General features: G+C 43.7%; 2 protein-coding genes across 11 annotated transcripts in view; both read right to left on the reverse strand.

The window, feature by feature from the left end:
* LOC142303212 (protocadherin alpha-C2-like) overlaps positions 1-18,201 on the reverse strand; it is a 465,288-nt gene that overhangs the window by 132,432 nt on the left and 314,655 nt on the right. The window lies entirely within an intron of this gene.
* LOC142303215 (protocadherin alpha-13-like) overlaps positions 8,441-18,201 on the reverse strand; it is a 111,061-nt gene continuing 101,300 nt past the window's right edge. Inside the window, exon 2 of the mRNA XM_075344426.1 lies at positions 8,441-8,833. Coding sequence (XP_075200541.1) covers positions 8,825-8,833 — 9 coding nt within the window. The 3' untranslated portion in view covers positions 8,441-8,824. The remainder of the gene's footprint in view (positions 8,834-18,201) is intronic.

The following is an 18,201-nucleotide window of genomic DNA, read 5'->3' on the forward strand; positions in this document are numbered from 1 at the left end:
GTAACCATTATACACATCGGGTAACTAAGGTCCCTTAGTTACCCGATGTGTATCATAGTTACCAGTGTACACCGGCTCCATCACGATCCCAGCAGCGCCAGACATAACCTTGCGATGCTGGGATCTTGACGGAGCCGGTGAACGCTGGTAACCATTATACACATCGGGTAACTAAGGTCCCTTAGTTACCCGATGTGTATCATAGTTACCAGCGTACACCGGCTCCCGATACACATGTGCAGGGAGCCGGCATTATACTCCTCCCCCCCAGGACTACTCCTCCTATTATAGTCTTCCTATTATACTCCTCTCTGAGTATAATAGGAGAACTATTATAGCATGGAAGATGGAGGACGATGGGGTGCGCAGCATGGGGGATGTAGCATGATGGGGGGTGCACAGCATGGGGGATGTAGCACGATGGGGAGTGCGCAGCATGGGGGATGGAGCACAATGGGGAGTGCGCAGCATGGAGGATGGAGCACGATGGGGAGTGCGCAGCATGGGGGATGGAGCACGATAGGGAGTGCGCAGCATGGGGGATGGAGCACGATGGGGGGTGCGCAGCATCGGGGATGGAGCACAATGGGGAATGCGCAGCATAGGGGATGGAGCACGATGGGGGGTGGACAGCATGGGGGATGGAGCACGGTGGGGGGTGCGCAGCATTGGGGATGGGGCACGATGGGGGGTGCGCAGCATGGGGGATGGAGCACGATGGGAGGTGCACACCTCCCCCCAACACACACACACAACACACCACACACACACTGGGAACCACAAACACCGCCATACACAGACACCCACACACACAGACAACGCCGCACACACACAACACCCAACACACAAACACCGCGGCATACATAAATATACGCACATACTGCACAACACACACATTGCACAAAACATACCTCCCCCAAAACACACCACACCCACACAAACCGCGCAACACACACACACAACGCTACAGATGCACAGCGCTCCACAAACAACGCAACACACGCAACACACATACAACACCGCTCTCACCCCCCGCCACACCCAGACAACACCCAGAACATGTACAGCGCCCTACACAAACACTTGGTAAGTACACACAACAACATCTATATATATATATATATATATAACAAAAATCATACATGAACTACACAATTCGTAAATTCTAGAATACCCGATGCGTAGAATCGGGCCACCTTCTAGTATATATATAATTGCCTTATTCTGTCTGTCTGTCTTGCTCCAAAATTACGTCTTTACAGTACCAACCGTCACATTAGCCGCTCACATGGATTGGGAACCCTCACATGGATTGGCTGCTCGACTAGGCCCCGCCCCCTCACGCATTGGACGCTCGGCCTGGCCCCGCCGCCCGCACGCATGCTCCGACTCCCAGGTGACTGCTGCACCCCTGGGAGCCCACACCGGCAACCCATCTCAGACATACCCTTGCGTTGCTGGGATTGTGCCGGAAGCGGCGTACGCTGGTAACCATGGTACACATCAGGTAACCATGGAAACCACTTTGCTTAATTACACGATTGTGTACCATGGTTATCAGGGTATGCCGGCTCCCTGCCCATTCAGATCGTTGGTCTCCCGCTGTCAAACACGCCGATGCGTGCTGCACAACAGGATACCAACAAACAAAAAGTGAACCAGCACTGTCGCTTTGAATAGTTACCTGATGTGTACCATGGTTACTAGCTTACCCCGGCTCCCGACACACCGCTTTGCATAGTTACCCGGGCCCCGCACCCCCCCCCACACTTTGCCTGCTCGGCCATGCCTCCTACACACTCTGTCCGCTCGGCCACGCCCCCCCCCCACACACTCTGCCCGCTCGGCCACGCCCCCCACACACATTGGGCACCTATACACCTCTCCCCCAGGACTACTCCCCCTATTAGACACCTCCCCTCCAGGACACTCCCCCTATTAGACACCTCCCCCCAGGACTACTCCACCTATTAGACACCTCCCCTCCAGGACTACTCCACCTATTATACTCCTCACCTCCAGGACTACTCTTCCTATTTTCCTCCTCTCTCCCCAGGACTACTCCTATTATACTCCTCACCTCCAGGACTACTCCTCCTATTATACTCCTATCTCCCCAGGACTACTCCTCCTATTATACTCCTCTCCCCCAGAATACTCCTCCTATTATCCTCCTCTCACCCCAGGACTATTCCTCCTATTATCCTACTCTCTCCCCAGGACTACTCCTTTTATTATACTCCTCTCCCCCCAGGACTACTCCTCCTATTATACTTCTCACTCCCCAGGGCTACTCCTCCTATTATCCTCCTCTCCCCCCAGGACTACTCCTCCTATTATACTTCTCACTCCCCAGGGCTACTCCTCCTATTATACTCCTCTCCCCCCAGGACTACTCCTCCAACACACACACTGCACAAAACATACCTCCCCCCAAACCACACACACATCCACACAAACCGCGCAACACACAGCACCACACACACACAACGCTGCAGACACACAGCGCTCCACAAACAACGCAACACACACAGCGCAACACACAAACAACACCGCTCTCACACACCCCCACACCCAGACAGCACCCAGAACATTTACAGCGTCCTACACAAACACTTGGCAACTACACACAACAACATCTCTCTCTCTCTCTATATATATATATATATATATATATATATATATATATATATATATATATATATACAGTTAGGTCCAGAAATATTTGGACAGTGACACAATTTTCGCGAGTTGGGCTCTGCATGCCACCACATTGGATTTGAAATTAAACCTCTACAACAGAATTCAAGTGCAGATTGTAACGTTTAATTTGAAGGTTTGAACAAAAATATCTGATAGAAATTGTAGGAATTGTACACATTTCTTTACAAACACTCCACATTTTAGGAGGTCAAAATTAATTGGACAAATAAACCAAACCCAAACAAAATATTTTTATTTTCAATATTTTGTTGCGAATCCTTTGGAGGCAATCACTGCCCTAAGTCTGGAACCCATGGACATCACCAAACGCTGGGTTTCCTCCTTCTTATTGCTTTGCCAGGCCTTTACAGCCGCAGCCTTCAGGTCTTGCTTGTTTGTGGGTCTTTCCGTCTTAAGTCTGGATTTGAACAAGTGAAATGCATACTCAATTGGGTTAAGATCTGGTGATTGACTTGGCCATTGCAGAATGTTCCACTTTTTTGCACTCATGAACTCCTGGGTAGCTTTGGCTGTATGCTTGGGGTCATTGTCCATCTGTACTATGAAGCGCCGTCCGATCAACTTTGCGGCATTTGGCTGAATCTGGGCTGAAAGTATATCCCGGTACACTTCAGAATTCATCCGGCTACTCTTGTCTGCTGTTATGTCATCAATAAACACAAGTGACCCAGTGCCATTGAAAGCCATGCATGCCCATGCCATCACGTTGCCTCCACCATGTTTTACAGAGGATGTGGTGTGCCTTGGATCATGTGCCGCTCCCTTTCTTCTCCAAACTTTTTTCTTCCCATCATTCTGGTACAGGTTGATCTTTGTCTCATCTGTCCATAGAATACTTTTCCAGAACTGAGCTGGCTTCATGAGGTGTTTTTCAGCAAATTTAACTCTGGCCTGTCTATTTTTGGAATTGATGAATGGTTTGCATCTAGATGTGAACCCGTTGTATTTACTTTCATGGAGTCTTCTCTTTACTGTTGACTTAGAGACAGATACACCTACTTCACTGAGAGTGTTCTGGACTTCAGTTGATGTTGTGAACGGGTTCTTCTTCAACAAAGAAAGTATGCGGCGATCATCCACCACTGTTGTCATCCGTGGACGCCCAGGCCTTTTTGAGTTCCCAAGCTCACCAGTCAATTCCTTTTTTCTCAGAATGTACCCGACTGTTGATTTTGCTACTCCAAGCATGTCTGCTATCTCTCTGATGGATTTTTTCTTTTTTTTCAGCCTCAGGATGTTCTGCTTCACCTCAATTGAGAGTTCCTTAGACCGCATGTTGTCTGGTCACAGCAACAGCTTCCAAATGCAAAACCACACACCTATAATCAACCCCAGACCTTTTAACTACTTCATTGATTACAGGTTAATGAGGGAGACGCCTTCACAGTTAATTGCAGCCCTTAGAGTCCCTTGTCCAATTACTTTTGGTCCCTTGAAAACGAGGAGGCTATGCATTACAGAGCTATGATTCCTAAACCCTTTCTCCGATTTGGATGTGAAAACTCTCATATTGCAGCTGGGAGTGTGCACTTTCAGGCCATATTATATATATAATTGTATTTCTGAACATGTTTTTGTAAACAGCTAAAATAACAAAACTTGTGTCACTGTCCAAATATTTCTGGCCCTGACTGTATATATATATAATACAAATCATACATTAACTACACAATAAAATCTAGAATACCAGATGCGTTAGAGTCGGGCAACCTTCTAGTGTATATATACAGTCCTACCCTCTTGGTGATTAGTAAAAACAGAAATGTGTTTGGTAAATTGACCAAAATGAATTACTATGCCTTAATCAAAGCAGGAATTCCCACTCACAAGCAGGAAACGTTGCTAGGTAACAATCGCCTCAGTTACCATGGAAACTGTCTCTCCTAGTATAGTTGTAATCTTTGATTCTACTACTGAGGTTATACATTTTATTCCGTCTAGTTTTCATTGAGAAGAAAGTCACATTAGCAATTCATAGGTCACCTATTAATCTCATTCTATTTCCAATCTTTCACATGACGCCTGCATATTCTGTAGCGTTGTCCGCAGAATGTATATACACACATCAGTCAAAATGAATATAGGCAAAAAAAATGTAAAAATTACTGGAGAGCCACCCCGGCATTTTATTTTTATTAATACTGGAAGACAACTCATCTCAGCTATTCTGTGTCACAGCATTTTACTTTCTTATTTTATTTATTTATTTGATTATTTTGCTTTTTACAAGCTCCGTTTTTTTAATCAGTTTCATTGTGATGTTCACCAGTAGAATGTGTGCTCTCAGCTAGAATGATAAACACCATTTTCACCATTTTTAAATTGATTTTTGTTTTAATCTCCCCACTCCCTCCCCTCCTCCTACAAAAAAATAGTGTCCTGCCATCCAGAGAGTGTAATACGTAAACTATGAAATATTAGTTTTCATGCTGACACAATTTTAGAGGCTGGAAATTAGAGCGAATGGTAGATGCAGAGATGGCTGCAGCAGTCTACAATTTATAGATATAGAACTCAGTTAGGGGCCATCACAATAGTGGAGTGAAGTCTTTGTTCTGGTATTCAAAGAAATGATTTGTTTCTCATGATGGCACATATTTCCATATACCACCAATTAAAAAAAAACAGTTAGAACACTCTGTAAAATGTTAAAGGGAACCGGTCAACAGATTTTTCTATATTAAGCCAAAAATATCACCTTCTGCAGCTCCTGGGCTACATTCTATGAAGTTGCACCTTGTTGCTGGCCCCCTTTTCAGACCTCCAATACAACTTTATAAAATATATCCTTTTCGTATGCAAATTAGTTTGGTTGGCCAGATGGGCGGGCTCTATTTTGCCTTCTGTCCCCCCTCCTGCCGCTGTTCGTCATCCCCCAGGCTTGATTTGCATGGATGACAATGGCCCCGCCATCCTCCTCCACGCTGATGCTGAAGTCTCGCGCAGGCGCAGTTAGAAAAGGCCACTATCATGGGCCTGAGCAGAAACTATCCCTCTCGCGCGCCGGTGATGTATTTTCACAGGCTTGAGATTATGGGCAGGTACTAGGATGACGCTAGTGAGGTCATGCACAGTGCCGCCCATAATCTTGAGGCTCCGCAAATACACCACCGTCGCGCGAGAGGGAGACAGAAGGTAAAATAGAGCCCGCCTATCTGGCCAACCAAACTAATTTTCATACGAAAAGGTAATATTTTATACAGTTGTTTTGGAAGTCTGAAAAGGGGGCCCGCAACAAGGTACACCTTCATAGAATGCCGCCCAGGAGCTGCAGAAGGTAATATTTTTGGTGTAATAGGGAAAAGTATGGTGACAGGTTCCCTGTAAGAAAAAAAAATATGCAATGATCTGGAAATCTCCTATAGTCATGTTTCATTCACAACAGAGCACTAATGTGAGGTAGAATGTCAGACATTTTCTATTTCTTTTGAAAAAAAATAACAATTAGAACTTAAAGGGATGGTTCACAAGTTATTTTTCATGGGCACATCGATATTATGTTGAGAAACAAGGTTTCTCTCAAATACCTTCTGTTGCAAATAGTGCCTGTGAGCGGTGTTATTGTGCTCCGCTCATCCCCTTCATATGACCTCTGATTTCCAGTGATGTCAAGTCACCTTCCAGTTGACCCGACAACACCGCCGCCGGCCCCAGTCTTCCTGAGTCACTGGGCTTTGGGTGGCGTTTCACCGCTCGGAACTGCCCAGTATCTCTCCTGCTTGCGGCGCTCTGCAGTAAATGAGGGAGCAGAGAGATACTGGGCTTTGACGCTAAGCTGTGCTGAGCAGTGAAACGCCGCTCACAGCCGTGTCACTCAGGAAGTCTGGGGCCGGCCGTGGTGATGTTAGGTCAAATGGAAGTTGACGTGACATCACCAGACATCAGAGGTCACGGAGCCCGGGAGGTCATGAGAAGGGGATAAGCGGACTGCAATAGTGCCGCTGACAGGCACTATTAGGCTATGTCCGCACGTTGCTTTTTACCTGCTTTTTTGCTGCTTTTTCAACTGCAGCGTTTAATGCCAAAATGGTTGTGTTCTGCTTTTCAAGCAAAGTCTATGGGAATTTGGGTTTCTTGTCCGCACTATGCAGTTCAAACTTCAGCCTTTTTGTTGCAGAACTTTGGTCAAAAACTCAGCTTTGCAGTGCAAAACCCAAATGGCAAAAACAATTGACATGTCAGTTGTTTTTGCCATTTGGGTTTTGCACTGCAAAGCTGAGCTTTTGACCAAAGTTCTGCAACAAAAAGGCTGCAGTTTGAACTGCATAGTGCGGACAAGAAACCCAAATTCCCATAGACTTTGCTTGAAAAGCAGAACACAACCATTTTGGCATTAAACGCTGCAGTTGAAAAAGCAGCAAAAAAGCAGGTAAAAAGCAGGTAAAAAGCAACGTGCGGACATAGCCTTAGCAAGACAAAGTATTTGAGAGCAACTTTGTTTCTCAACATAATATTGATGTGCCTATGAGTACTAACTAGTGAACCACCCCTTTAATGGCTGCAGTACATTTCAGAAAAGTTGGGACCAGGTTAATGAAAGGCTGGAAAAGTAAAGGGTAATAATGAAAAACATCTGGAAGGGTCAATTTTCCACTACATCACATGACTGTGTAAGTGCATATTAGAGAGGCAGAGTCTCTAAGAAGCAAAGATAGTCAGAGGTTCACAAATCCATGAACAGTTTCATATAAATTTAACAACAGGCAATGTGTAAGGAATAGGGCAACATTTTTATTTTTCAGCCCAAAATACATGCATTTGTAAAATGATTTCCACAAAGGTGTCCATACTTACAGACAAATTCAAAGTTAAAAAGCTACTTGTACAGATAATACATTATCCCTTTAACCCTCAGGTAATTTCCCTTTTTTTATTTTTGTTTTTTGCTCCCCTTATTACGAGAGACATAACTTTTTAATTTTCCGTAAATTTTGCCATATGAGAGCTTGTTTTTTGTGAGATCAGTTGTACTTGTAAATGAAATCATGAGTTTTACCATATAGTGTACTGGAAAACAGCAAAAACATTCCAAGGGCAGAAAAATTGCAAAAAAGTGTGATTGCGTGATTGTTTTTGAAGTATGTTAGTCACCGTGTTCACTATATGGTAAAACTGATGTGTCAGTATGATACCTTAGGTCAGTATGCGTTTGTAGATACCAAATATGTGTAGATTTACTTTTATTTAAGGAGTTAAAAAAAATTCAGAAGTTTGTCCAAAAAAATTGGCGCACTTTTTGTTCCATTTTCCGAGACCTGTAGTATTGTCATTTTTCAGGACAACTTAATTTTGTAACTGAACTGAACTGAACTGAAGTTTTTAACAGTACCATTTTTAGGCAGATGCCACATTTTGATCGCATGTTATTGCATTTTGCGTAAAATTTGCAACAACCAAAAAATGCAACTTTGGTTTTTGGAATTTTTTTACCACTATGCCGTTTACCGATCAGATTATTTGATTTTCTATTTTGATAGATCGGGTATTTCTGAACTTGGCTATACCAAATATGTGTATATTTTTTATTTTTTTAACCCTTTAATTTTTAATGAGGTGAATGGTGGGGTGATTTGAACTTTTAGTTTGTGTTTTTTTGTAAAAAAAAAATGTTACATTTTTTTTTAACTTTTTTTATTTTACTAGTCCCAATAGGGGACTATAAGGATCAGCAGTCTGATCGCTTGTTCATTTCTGCTGATCAGAGCTGCACAGCTTTGATCAGCTGTAATGCTGCTATCCTGTTACAGCCAGCGTACTGCCCTGTGCTACCATGGTAACCATTGACTCCCCATGTTGCATCACGGGGACTGTGATGGCGACGGGGAAAAGGTGATTTTCTCACCGTCAGTATTTGACAGTGCGACCTAAAGGGTTATCAGACGTGGGTGGATGTCACAGTGTCAAGATGTTACATTGTGCATGATGACCTTGTGCGCACATGTGTATGGGATATCAACACTTGTGGCGGCAATCAGAGCAAGCGATGAAGACTAGATCGGTGACAGTGAGTAGCAGAGGGACCGTTGAGGTGAGAGCAAGCTGATTTTTAATCTTCTGATGGCTCTTTATGGTACAGGAAAATGTCGGCCAGCCTTACCGGTCAATCTGCCTGGAAGGGAAATAGAAAAAAATCTGCATTTTACCGATTGCAGATTTTTGTAAAATTCGAGAATTCAATTCCATTTTATGTTTGTTCATCTCTAATTATTATATTATACTATAATTAATAAATACATTACCAAAGTGGTCCAATAGGGCATTGTGGCATTTTTGTTTGATTTTGACAGTCATACCCTTGTTACATACATGACTTTTCTCTTTTTGTCATGGTCCATGTCACAGCCATGACACTTCCATTATATTATTTTAACAGCTCAATGACGATGCAAAGAGCCGAGCTGATGAGATCACTGTTCATGGCTCATCAGTCTAGTTCTGACATCTTTATTTGCATGGTCCTATCCTCCCAAGAGTCTGGCTCCCAGTGAACAACAGCAACTAGATGCCTTGTCATGTACAGTATGTGCTCTCAGGCTTTGTCCTGCTTTTTCACACTGCAAGCACTTGCATATTGCAGAAATACAGCACACAGCAGGTTATCGTACAGCTTTCCCTCCAAGTTACTGCAATGCAGTAAGGAGAGAAATATATTTCAGGAACTCAGGTATCAGTAACTCTTCAGTCCTTTTGATGAGACTAGCTTCACTAACCATGAAATTCAGCTGATAACTACAGTATTGTGAGGAACATATATTTAAAGGGACTCTGTCACCAGGTTTTTGCACCCCCACCTGAGAGCAGCATAAGGTAGAGCTAGAGACCCTGATTCCAGCAATGTGTCATTTACTGAGCTGTTTGCTGTCATTTTGATAAAATCAATGTTTTCTCTGCTGCAGATCTAGGAGTTATACAGAGCCCATGAATATGCTGGACTACCTGCAAGCACGCCAAGAAGTCCTCTAATGCTAACTACTGCTGGTTAGTTAGTGATTGTATCAAAACTACACTAAGCAGCTTAGTAAGTGACACATTGCTGGAATCAGGATCTCTGTCTCTATATTATGCTGTTTTCAGATTAAGGTGCAAAAATCTGGTGACAGATTCCCTTTAAACATGCAAAATTCAAAGGAAAGTTATGTTCCTAGCATAACTCTACCAGAGATCAAAGGCCATTTGTACAAAAAGGACTGAAAGAGGAGAGTCATTAGAATTTTGTTAAGCAATAGGAGAGTAGTAAAATGAACTAATGGTGCCTATTCTTGCACCAGATAATGGAAAATTAGGATCGTATGGGCGCATGCATCAATAAATTCCATTAACATAAAAATACCTCCAGTAATAGTGAGAAACCACCTTTTTCAGTGGATAAGAAATAGTGGCAATTGTTTTTAACTGGGTTCTCTAGGAAAGTCAAAGAAAGAAAATTAAAGGGAACCTGTCACCAGGTTTTTCACTTATAATTCTAGAATACTGTTTATAAGAGCCCAGGCTACTCTGGAGAATGTAAAATAAACCTTAATTATACTCACCTATGGGGTCGGTTGGGTCCAATGGCCATCGTTGCTCTCGGTTTGACGCCTCCTCCATTTTGTGCAGTCGCTGTCCTCCTTCCCTTTCCCGTGTGCATGATGCATCCTACATCATCCACACAAAAGCCACCATTGTGCTCCTGCGCATATGCACTTTGATTTGCCCTGCTGAGGGCAGATCAAAGTACTGTATTACGCAGGTGCAAAGAAAGGTCAAATACCGCCAGCGCATGCACACTACAATAGTTTGATCTGGCCTCAGCCTGGCAGATGAAAGTGTGCATGTGCAGGAGCGCAATGATAGCCTCTTTGTGGCATGTAGGACGCATCATGCACACAGGGTTGGGAAGGAGGATGGCGACTACATAAGATGGAGCAGGCACCAGATCTGAGAGCAGTGACACCCATTGGTTTTTATGTTTTACAGTGCGGCCTGGACTTTTATATACAATATTCTAGAATACTGTATATAAGAGCTTACTGGTGGTGGACGCAGGTTATAAGGGAAAATCCTGGTGACAAGTTCCCTTTACAGAAAGAAAATTAGGAATAAATTCCTACATACCTTTAATTAGCAAATCACTTTTGTTTTATCTAGGCAGGAAAACACTGACTTGTCCTAAAATGCTAATAGGGCAGATACCTGTGAGCATGTGAAGCTGGAGATACCAGGGCTACTAACTTAAGAAGAGGCTGCTCACACTGCTGTACACCCTGTATTTTACTTTTCAAATGGGGTGTACTCATTTAGGCTGAGAACCATATATGCAATATCTGCTACAACTGTAAATTGTATTGGAACATCCTCTGTATAAAGTAAGCGAAAGCAAAAATACAGCTACCACAAAATTACAGAACTGTAACGTAGATACAAAAGCAAATTGCTGCAAGTCAGCACAAACTGAACTACTAATCATATACATCGACCAGGAAGAAGATATAAGCACCGAAACGTGCGTCGGGATCAGGGTCAGTGGTACTGCAGCACCTCATCAGGTATTATGCACTATGCATTGATCATGCACTTGGTACTTTAAACGCTTCTCTCATGTAGTTAGGCTAGCATGCTGACAATTACCTTTGGCTGACTTGTAGTTGGTATATTGTAAATACACACTAAGAGGATTCTAACTCTGTTTCCTAGTATGGTTACTCTCTAGAGGTTATACCCATGGTATTATAGGTTATACCACACCCGTTTTACTTTTTCTTATATTCTATTGAGCTGTACCGGATAGATTAGTATATAACTCTATGACCGCTATATAGTGTGGTATACTATGAATTACTGTGGCCTTATCTAGGTGTTTAGTAGGGCTAGATTAATATGGGGCAGAGGCACTATGTACTGTCAGGGCCGGTTATAGTGTATTTTTGATTATTTATTAATACATGATTTACATCCTTCATGTCTTTTTGAGTGCTCGTTGTATTTTGTTTAGTGCCGTATTTCCACTGTGACTTTGCCGCCCTGTACCTGTTTAATATCAGTTAATCTTTTTAATAGTATTATGTGTTTATGTTTTACTATTCTTTAATAAAAATGTCTAGATTTTTATCTGGTCACATTGTGCATTTTTTGTATATGGTTAGTAATATAGTTAGTGAAAGCAGTCCTCCAATGACAAAATTACTGATATCATGAACTATGCTTGCACGATAAGGTCCTTGACAGCCTGTACTGCATCATCATTCCAATGCCTTGAACACTGCTATGTAGACATGCCCTAGAACTAACAACATCACTGGTCAATTCAGTTTTTTTAGTGAGGTTCCTTGGACCTGATGGCAATATGAAAAGCAATGATCAGAGCTTACGTCGACAGCTCCCTGACACCAAGAGAACTCAAAATCTAGGATTCCATGACCTTCATGGAAGTAGACTACAACACAATGCTGAACTTATATATTGCTCCAAATTGCTTGCATCCTTTACAATGCTACATACTTCAATTAAATTATTTCTGGATGCCCAATCCAACAGTATAAGCAGCTTACTGCATACAATATGTATTTAATCAGCTCTAACTGAATTGTATTCTACCTCTCAGCAGTTAATCTCACTTGTGTCAGTTGTCAAATGACCTTAACGTGACAAGGCTCTAAATTTACAGTATGCAGAACAGAATATACAATTATGTATTCTTTTTTACACAATTTATTTTATTATTTTAAATAGCTCTCTAGAGTATGCTTTAAAATGTAATGTGGGTGAGACTACTCATCGGGAGACCAAGGTGTGCTTTAAACTTTTACAATATGTGTTTGAGAATATTTAAAAGTTTCATCCATTTTTGCACAATTTACAACTCATGAATCCAGTCAGCTAAAACTTTAGCCTGAGGCCACACGGGGATTAGCAGCACTGCGGGAGCCGAGTGTCATGCGAGTGTGGTCCGATCGTGCAATCAAACCACAGCTGCGGGGGGAGGCCCGGCACTGAGGAGAGGAGGGAGGGATTTATCTCCCTATCTTCTTTGTTGCTGGCTGATTCGAGAATCGCACTGCACTCGCGTTACACCGGTGTAACGTGATTGTAATGCAATGTTTCTCTCGCCCCATAGACTTGAATGGGTGCGAGTGAAACAGGATCGCATTCCACCCACAGCATGCTGCAACTGTTTTCTGAGTCCAATTAGGGCTAAGAAAACAATCACTCATGGGAGCGGCCTCATAGACTAATATTGGTCCGAGTGGAATGCGATTTTTTTTTTATCGCATTCCATTCGCTCTGTTTTACTCGCCGTGTGTGCTGACCCTTAAATGGCATCTCTCACCCTCAAAATGGATTTTAAACAAGCTCTACTATTAACCTCTTTAAGCCATGGCCATTTTCCATTTTTTCCCTTTTGTTTTTCTTCCCCTTCTTCCAAGAGCTATAACCTTTAAATTATTCTGTCAATATAGGCATATCAGGGCTGTTTTTGTGTGGGGCAAGTTGTACTGGAAAATGGGAAAAAAATCCAAGTGCAGTGCAATTCCACACTTGTTTTTTTATTTACCATTTGTGGTAAAACTAACTTGGTAGAGTGATTCTTGGGTTGGTATGAGTACGTAGATATCAAACATTTAATGTGGTGAAACGTTTTTTAGAAATTTGTTAAAATAAATGTTTTACTTTTGCTGAAATTTTCCAAGAACCACAACATTTTTCGGGATCTGAGGCTTATTTTTAGTGTCCTGAGCTGATGTTTTTACTGATACCATTTTTGGATAGATGAGATGTTTTGATTGCCTCTTATTGTATTTTATTGCAATGTTGCAGCAGCCAAAAATCTGTAATTCTGGTGTTTTTAAAGGGAACCAAACATCAGGATTTTTGTCTATAAGATAAAGCCAGTGCAGTACTGGCACTATCAGGAACAGGCTGTACATACCATTAGTGAGCAGCTCGGATGTTTAGGCTTTGAAATCCAAGTTTGTGAAGTTTAAAAATTCATCGTCTTTTTGACTGAGGGCTGCTTCTCACTTGCAAGTTTCTCGCAGTAGAGCAATGCGAGAAAATCTCGCATTGGAATCGGACACATGTTAGTGAATGATTCAGCTGTCATCTGCGATTTTTTTCTCAGTCCAAATCGGACTGAGAAAAAAATCGCAGCATGCTGCTTTTTTGCGAGTTTCTACTACGAGTTTCTCCAATGCAAGTCTATGGGAGCGTGTAAAAAATCGGATGTCACGGGACGGCACTCACACCATCCTAGTGACATCCGATTTTCTAAATACATTTCTCGCAGGTTTCCTAAAACACTGGAAAAGCGCGATGTCTCCCAATGTCTGTCAATCACTATTCTCTGTCAGTCGGTCTCTCCCTCTCGGTCTCTATTCTCTCTCTGTGTCGGTCCGTCACTATCTCTGTCCCTCTCTCACAGTCTGTCGGTCATTTTCCCCTCCTCTCTCATACTCACCGTTCCCTGATCCCCGGCGCGGCGCTGCACGGCTTTCTCACTGCTGCGGCGGCTTTTACTATTTTGAAAAAGCCGGCCGCTCATTAAACAATCTCGTATTCCCTGCTTTTCCCGCCCACAGGCGCCTATGATTGGTTGCAGTGAGACACGCCCCCACGCTGAGTGACAGGTGTCTCACTGCACCCAATCACAGCAGCCGGTGGGCGGGTCTATACTGTGCAGTGAAATAAATAAATAAATAATTAAAAAAAATGGCGTGCGGTCCCCCCCAATTTTAATACCAGCCAGATAAAGCCATACGGCTGAAGGCTGGTATTCTTAGGATGGGGAGCTCCACGTTATGGGGAGCCCCCCAGCCTAACAATATCAGTCAGCAGCCGCCCAGAATTGCCGCATACATTATATGCGACAGTTCTGGGACTGTACCCGGCTCTTCCCGATTTGCCCTGGTGCGTTGGCAAATCGGGGTAATAAGGAGTTAATGGCAGCCCATAGCTGCCACTAAGTCCTAGATTAATCATGTCAGGCGTCTATGAGACACCCTCCATGATTAATCTGTAAATTACAGTAAATAAACACACACACACATGAAAAAATCCTTTATTAGAAATGAAAAACACAAACACATTCCCTCATTACCAATTTAATAAGCCCCAAAAAGCCCTCCATATCCGGCGTACTCCACGGACCTCCAGCGTCGCTTCCAGCATGAAGGTGACAGGAGCTGCAGAAGACACCGCCGCTCCGGTCACCTCCAAGCAGCAACTGAGGTGAGTAGCGCGATCAGCTGAGCTGTCACTGTTGGAGGATCCAGCGGTCGCCGCGATTAACCTCAGTGACAGCTCAGCTGATCGCGCTACTCACCTCAGTTGCTGCTTGGAGGTGACCGGAGCGGCGGTGTCTTCTGCAGCTCCTGTCACCTTCATGCTGGAAGCGACGCTGGAGGTCCGTGGAGTACGCTGGATATGGAGGGCTTTTTGGGGCTTATTAAATTGGTAATGAGGGAATGTGTTTGTGTTTTTTATTTCTAATAAAGGATTTTTTTCATGTGTGTGTGTGTGTTTATTTACTGTAATTTACAGATTAATCATGGAGGGTGTCTCATAGACGCCTGACATGATTAATCTAGGACTTAGTGGCAGCTCTGGGCTGCCATTAACTCCTTATTACCCCAATTTGCCAACGCACCAGGGCAAATCGGGAAGAGCCGGGTACAGTCCCAGGACTGTCGCATATAATGTATGCGGCAATTCTGGGTGGCTGCTGACTGATATCGTTAGGCTGGGGGGCTCCCCATAACGTGGAGCTCCCCATCCTGAGAATACCAGCCTTCAGCCGTATGGCTTTATCTGGCTGGTATTAATATTGGGGGGGACCGCACGCCATTTTTTTTAAATTATTTATTTATTTATTTCACTGCACAGTATAGACCCGCCCACCGGCTGCTGTGATTGGGTGCAGTGAGACACCTGTCACTCAGCGTGGGGGCGTGTCTCACTGCAACCAATCATAGGCGCCTGTGGGCGGGGAAAGCAGGGAATACGAGATTGTTTAATGAGCGGCCAGCTTTTTCAAAACAGTAAAAGCCGCCGCAGCAGTGTGAACGCCGTGCAGCGCAGCGCGGCGCCGGGGATCGGTGAGTATGAGAGAGGGCTGCTAACTTCAGTCACTCGGGGGATTAGTCGTCACCGGTGAGCCCTTCACTGGTGACCGCTAATCAGAACGCGGCACAGACAGAGCCGCAGCATGACAATGAAGTCGGGTTAAGTTCACCCGAGTTCATTCTGATTGTGCGGCTCTGTCTGTGTCTGCTGTCATCTGCCATTCAGCTCTGCTACATGGCTGTCTGTGTCTGCTGTCAGCGGCCATGTAGCAGCGCTGAATGGCAGATGACATAGTAAAAAATACGCATTACACACGCATTACACACGCTAGTAAAATCATTAATTTATTCAGAAATAGCATCGCACTTGCGTTGCACTCGCACCCAACGTGAACTAAAATCAGCCGAGTTTTTTTCAGCCCAGTCGGACCGATTTTACTTGCATAGATGTGTTTCCACCCTGACAGTTGCACCTCTGCTGATAATATCCGGGCGGGTTATGCACATGCACATGATATCGTCACGGGGTCAGGTGAATGAAATCACTTGCACCTGAGACGTCATTGCCGCAGCAGGCGCGCACACACACATTCACACACACTGCTGTATGTGCACCCCTGTGGTGATCTGGGCTTACCTTATGAGTGCCAGGTCACTGCAGGGAAGCACTCACAGCAGTGTGTGTGAATGTGTGTGCGCGCACCTGCAATGATGTCACAGGTGCAAGTAAGGGGCTGCTCTCACAATCAATGGGGGACTTTTAGTTCTCCATTGAATGTGCCAGGGAGTATGGGTTTGACCCCAGATTTGGATTGTGGCGGACCAGGATTATGGATGTCACAGGGAATTAAATTGGAAAAGATGGCGTCTTTTGTGTTTATTTAACTAATTTCTATTTTTATATATCTTCAGGTTCAACTTTGGAGAACGTCTGGGGACATCTAAATGGATTACGGTGGACCTTTTGCATTTTAAGAAATTTGTTAATAAATTGGTCAACAAGGGATGGTGTGGGGTTTTTTTTTGTTCTAATAAAAAAAGTATTACTTTCAAATATTGGAATTCATAATAGGGGTGTCTACTAAACGCCCACTGATTACTAATACCAGGACTTGAAGCCAGCTGGCAATTCACTGCTGGCATCAACCTCCTTTTTCTTACCCCATTTTCCACCGAGCAACGGGAAGAGCCGGGTCCAGCGCCAGAATTGGCGCATCTATAGGATGAACCACTTCTGGTGCGGCTGCAGGCTGCTATTGTTAGGCTGGAAAGGGTCAAATAACCATGGCCCTTCCCACCATAATAATATCAGCCTCCAGTAGTCTGCTGTTCCTTGGCTGGTTATAGAAAATTGGGGGGATCCCATGCCATTTTTTTTTGTTAACTATAAATGCGTGGGATCCCCTCAATTTTTCATAACCTGCCAAGGTACAGCAGATATCTGAGGGTTGCAGCCTGCAGCTGCTGCTGTTCCTGAGCTGTATATGAAAAATGGGGGGAGACCCCACATCATTTTTTTTGCGCAATGAGTTGTATTTTTAAAAGAAACAATGAGTTTTACCAATTGTCGAAACACGATCCCATCACAGGACCACCAATTTGAGCGGGGAATGATGCGCTCCCCTGCCGGCGTGTGTTAAATCCCACTGTCAGAGATTGACAGCGGATTTAACTGGTTAGCAGGGTGTTATTAAATCAGACATCATACAGTTAGGTCCAGAAATATTTGGACAGTGACACAATTTTCGTGAGTTGGGCTCTGCATGCCACCACATTGGATTTGAAATGAAACCTCTACAACAGAATTCAAGTGCAGATTGTAATGTTTAATTTGAAGGTTTGAACAAAAATATCTGCTAGAAATTGTAGGAATTGTACACATTTCTTTACAAACACTCCACATTTTAGGAGGTCAAAAGTAATTGGACAAATAAACCAAACCCAAACAAAATATTTTTATTTTCAATATTTTGTTGCGAATCCTTTGGAGGCAATCACTGCCTTAAGTCTGGAACCCATGGACATCACCAAACGCTGGGTTTCCTCCTTCTTAATGCTTTGCCAGGCCTTTACAGCCGCAGCCTTCAGGTCTTGCTTGTTTGTGGGTCTTTCCGTCTTAAGTCTGGATTTGAGCAAGTGAAATGCATGCTCAATTGGGTTAAGATCTGGTGATTGACTTGGCCATTGCAGAATGTTCCACTTTTTTGCACTCATGAACTCCTGGGTAGCTTTGGCTGTATGCTTGGGGTCATTGTCCATCTGTACTATGAAGCGCCGTCCGATCAACTTTGCGGCATTTGGCTAAATCTGGGCTGAAAGTATATCCCGGTACACTTTAGAATTCATCCGGCTACTCTTGTCTGCTGTTATGTCATCAATAAACACAAGTGACCCAGTGCCATTGAAAGCCATGCATGCCCATGCCATCACGTTGCCTCCA

This window comes from Anomaloglossus baeobatrachus, chromosome 4 (genome assembly GCF_048569485.1).
Source record: "Anomaloglossus baeobatrachus isolate aAnoBae1 chromosome 4, aAnoBae1.hap1, whole genome shotgun sequence".
Classification (NCBI taxonomy): Eukaryota; Metazoa; Chordata; class Amphibia; order Anura; family Aromobatidae; genus Anomaloglossus; species Anomaloglossus baeobatrachus.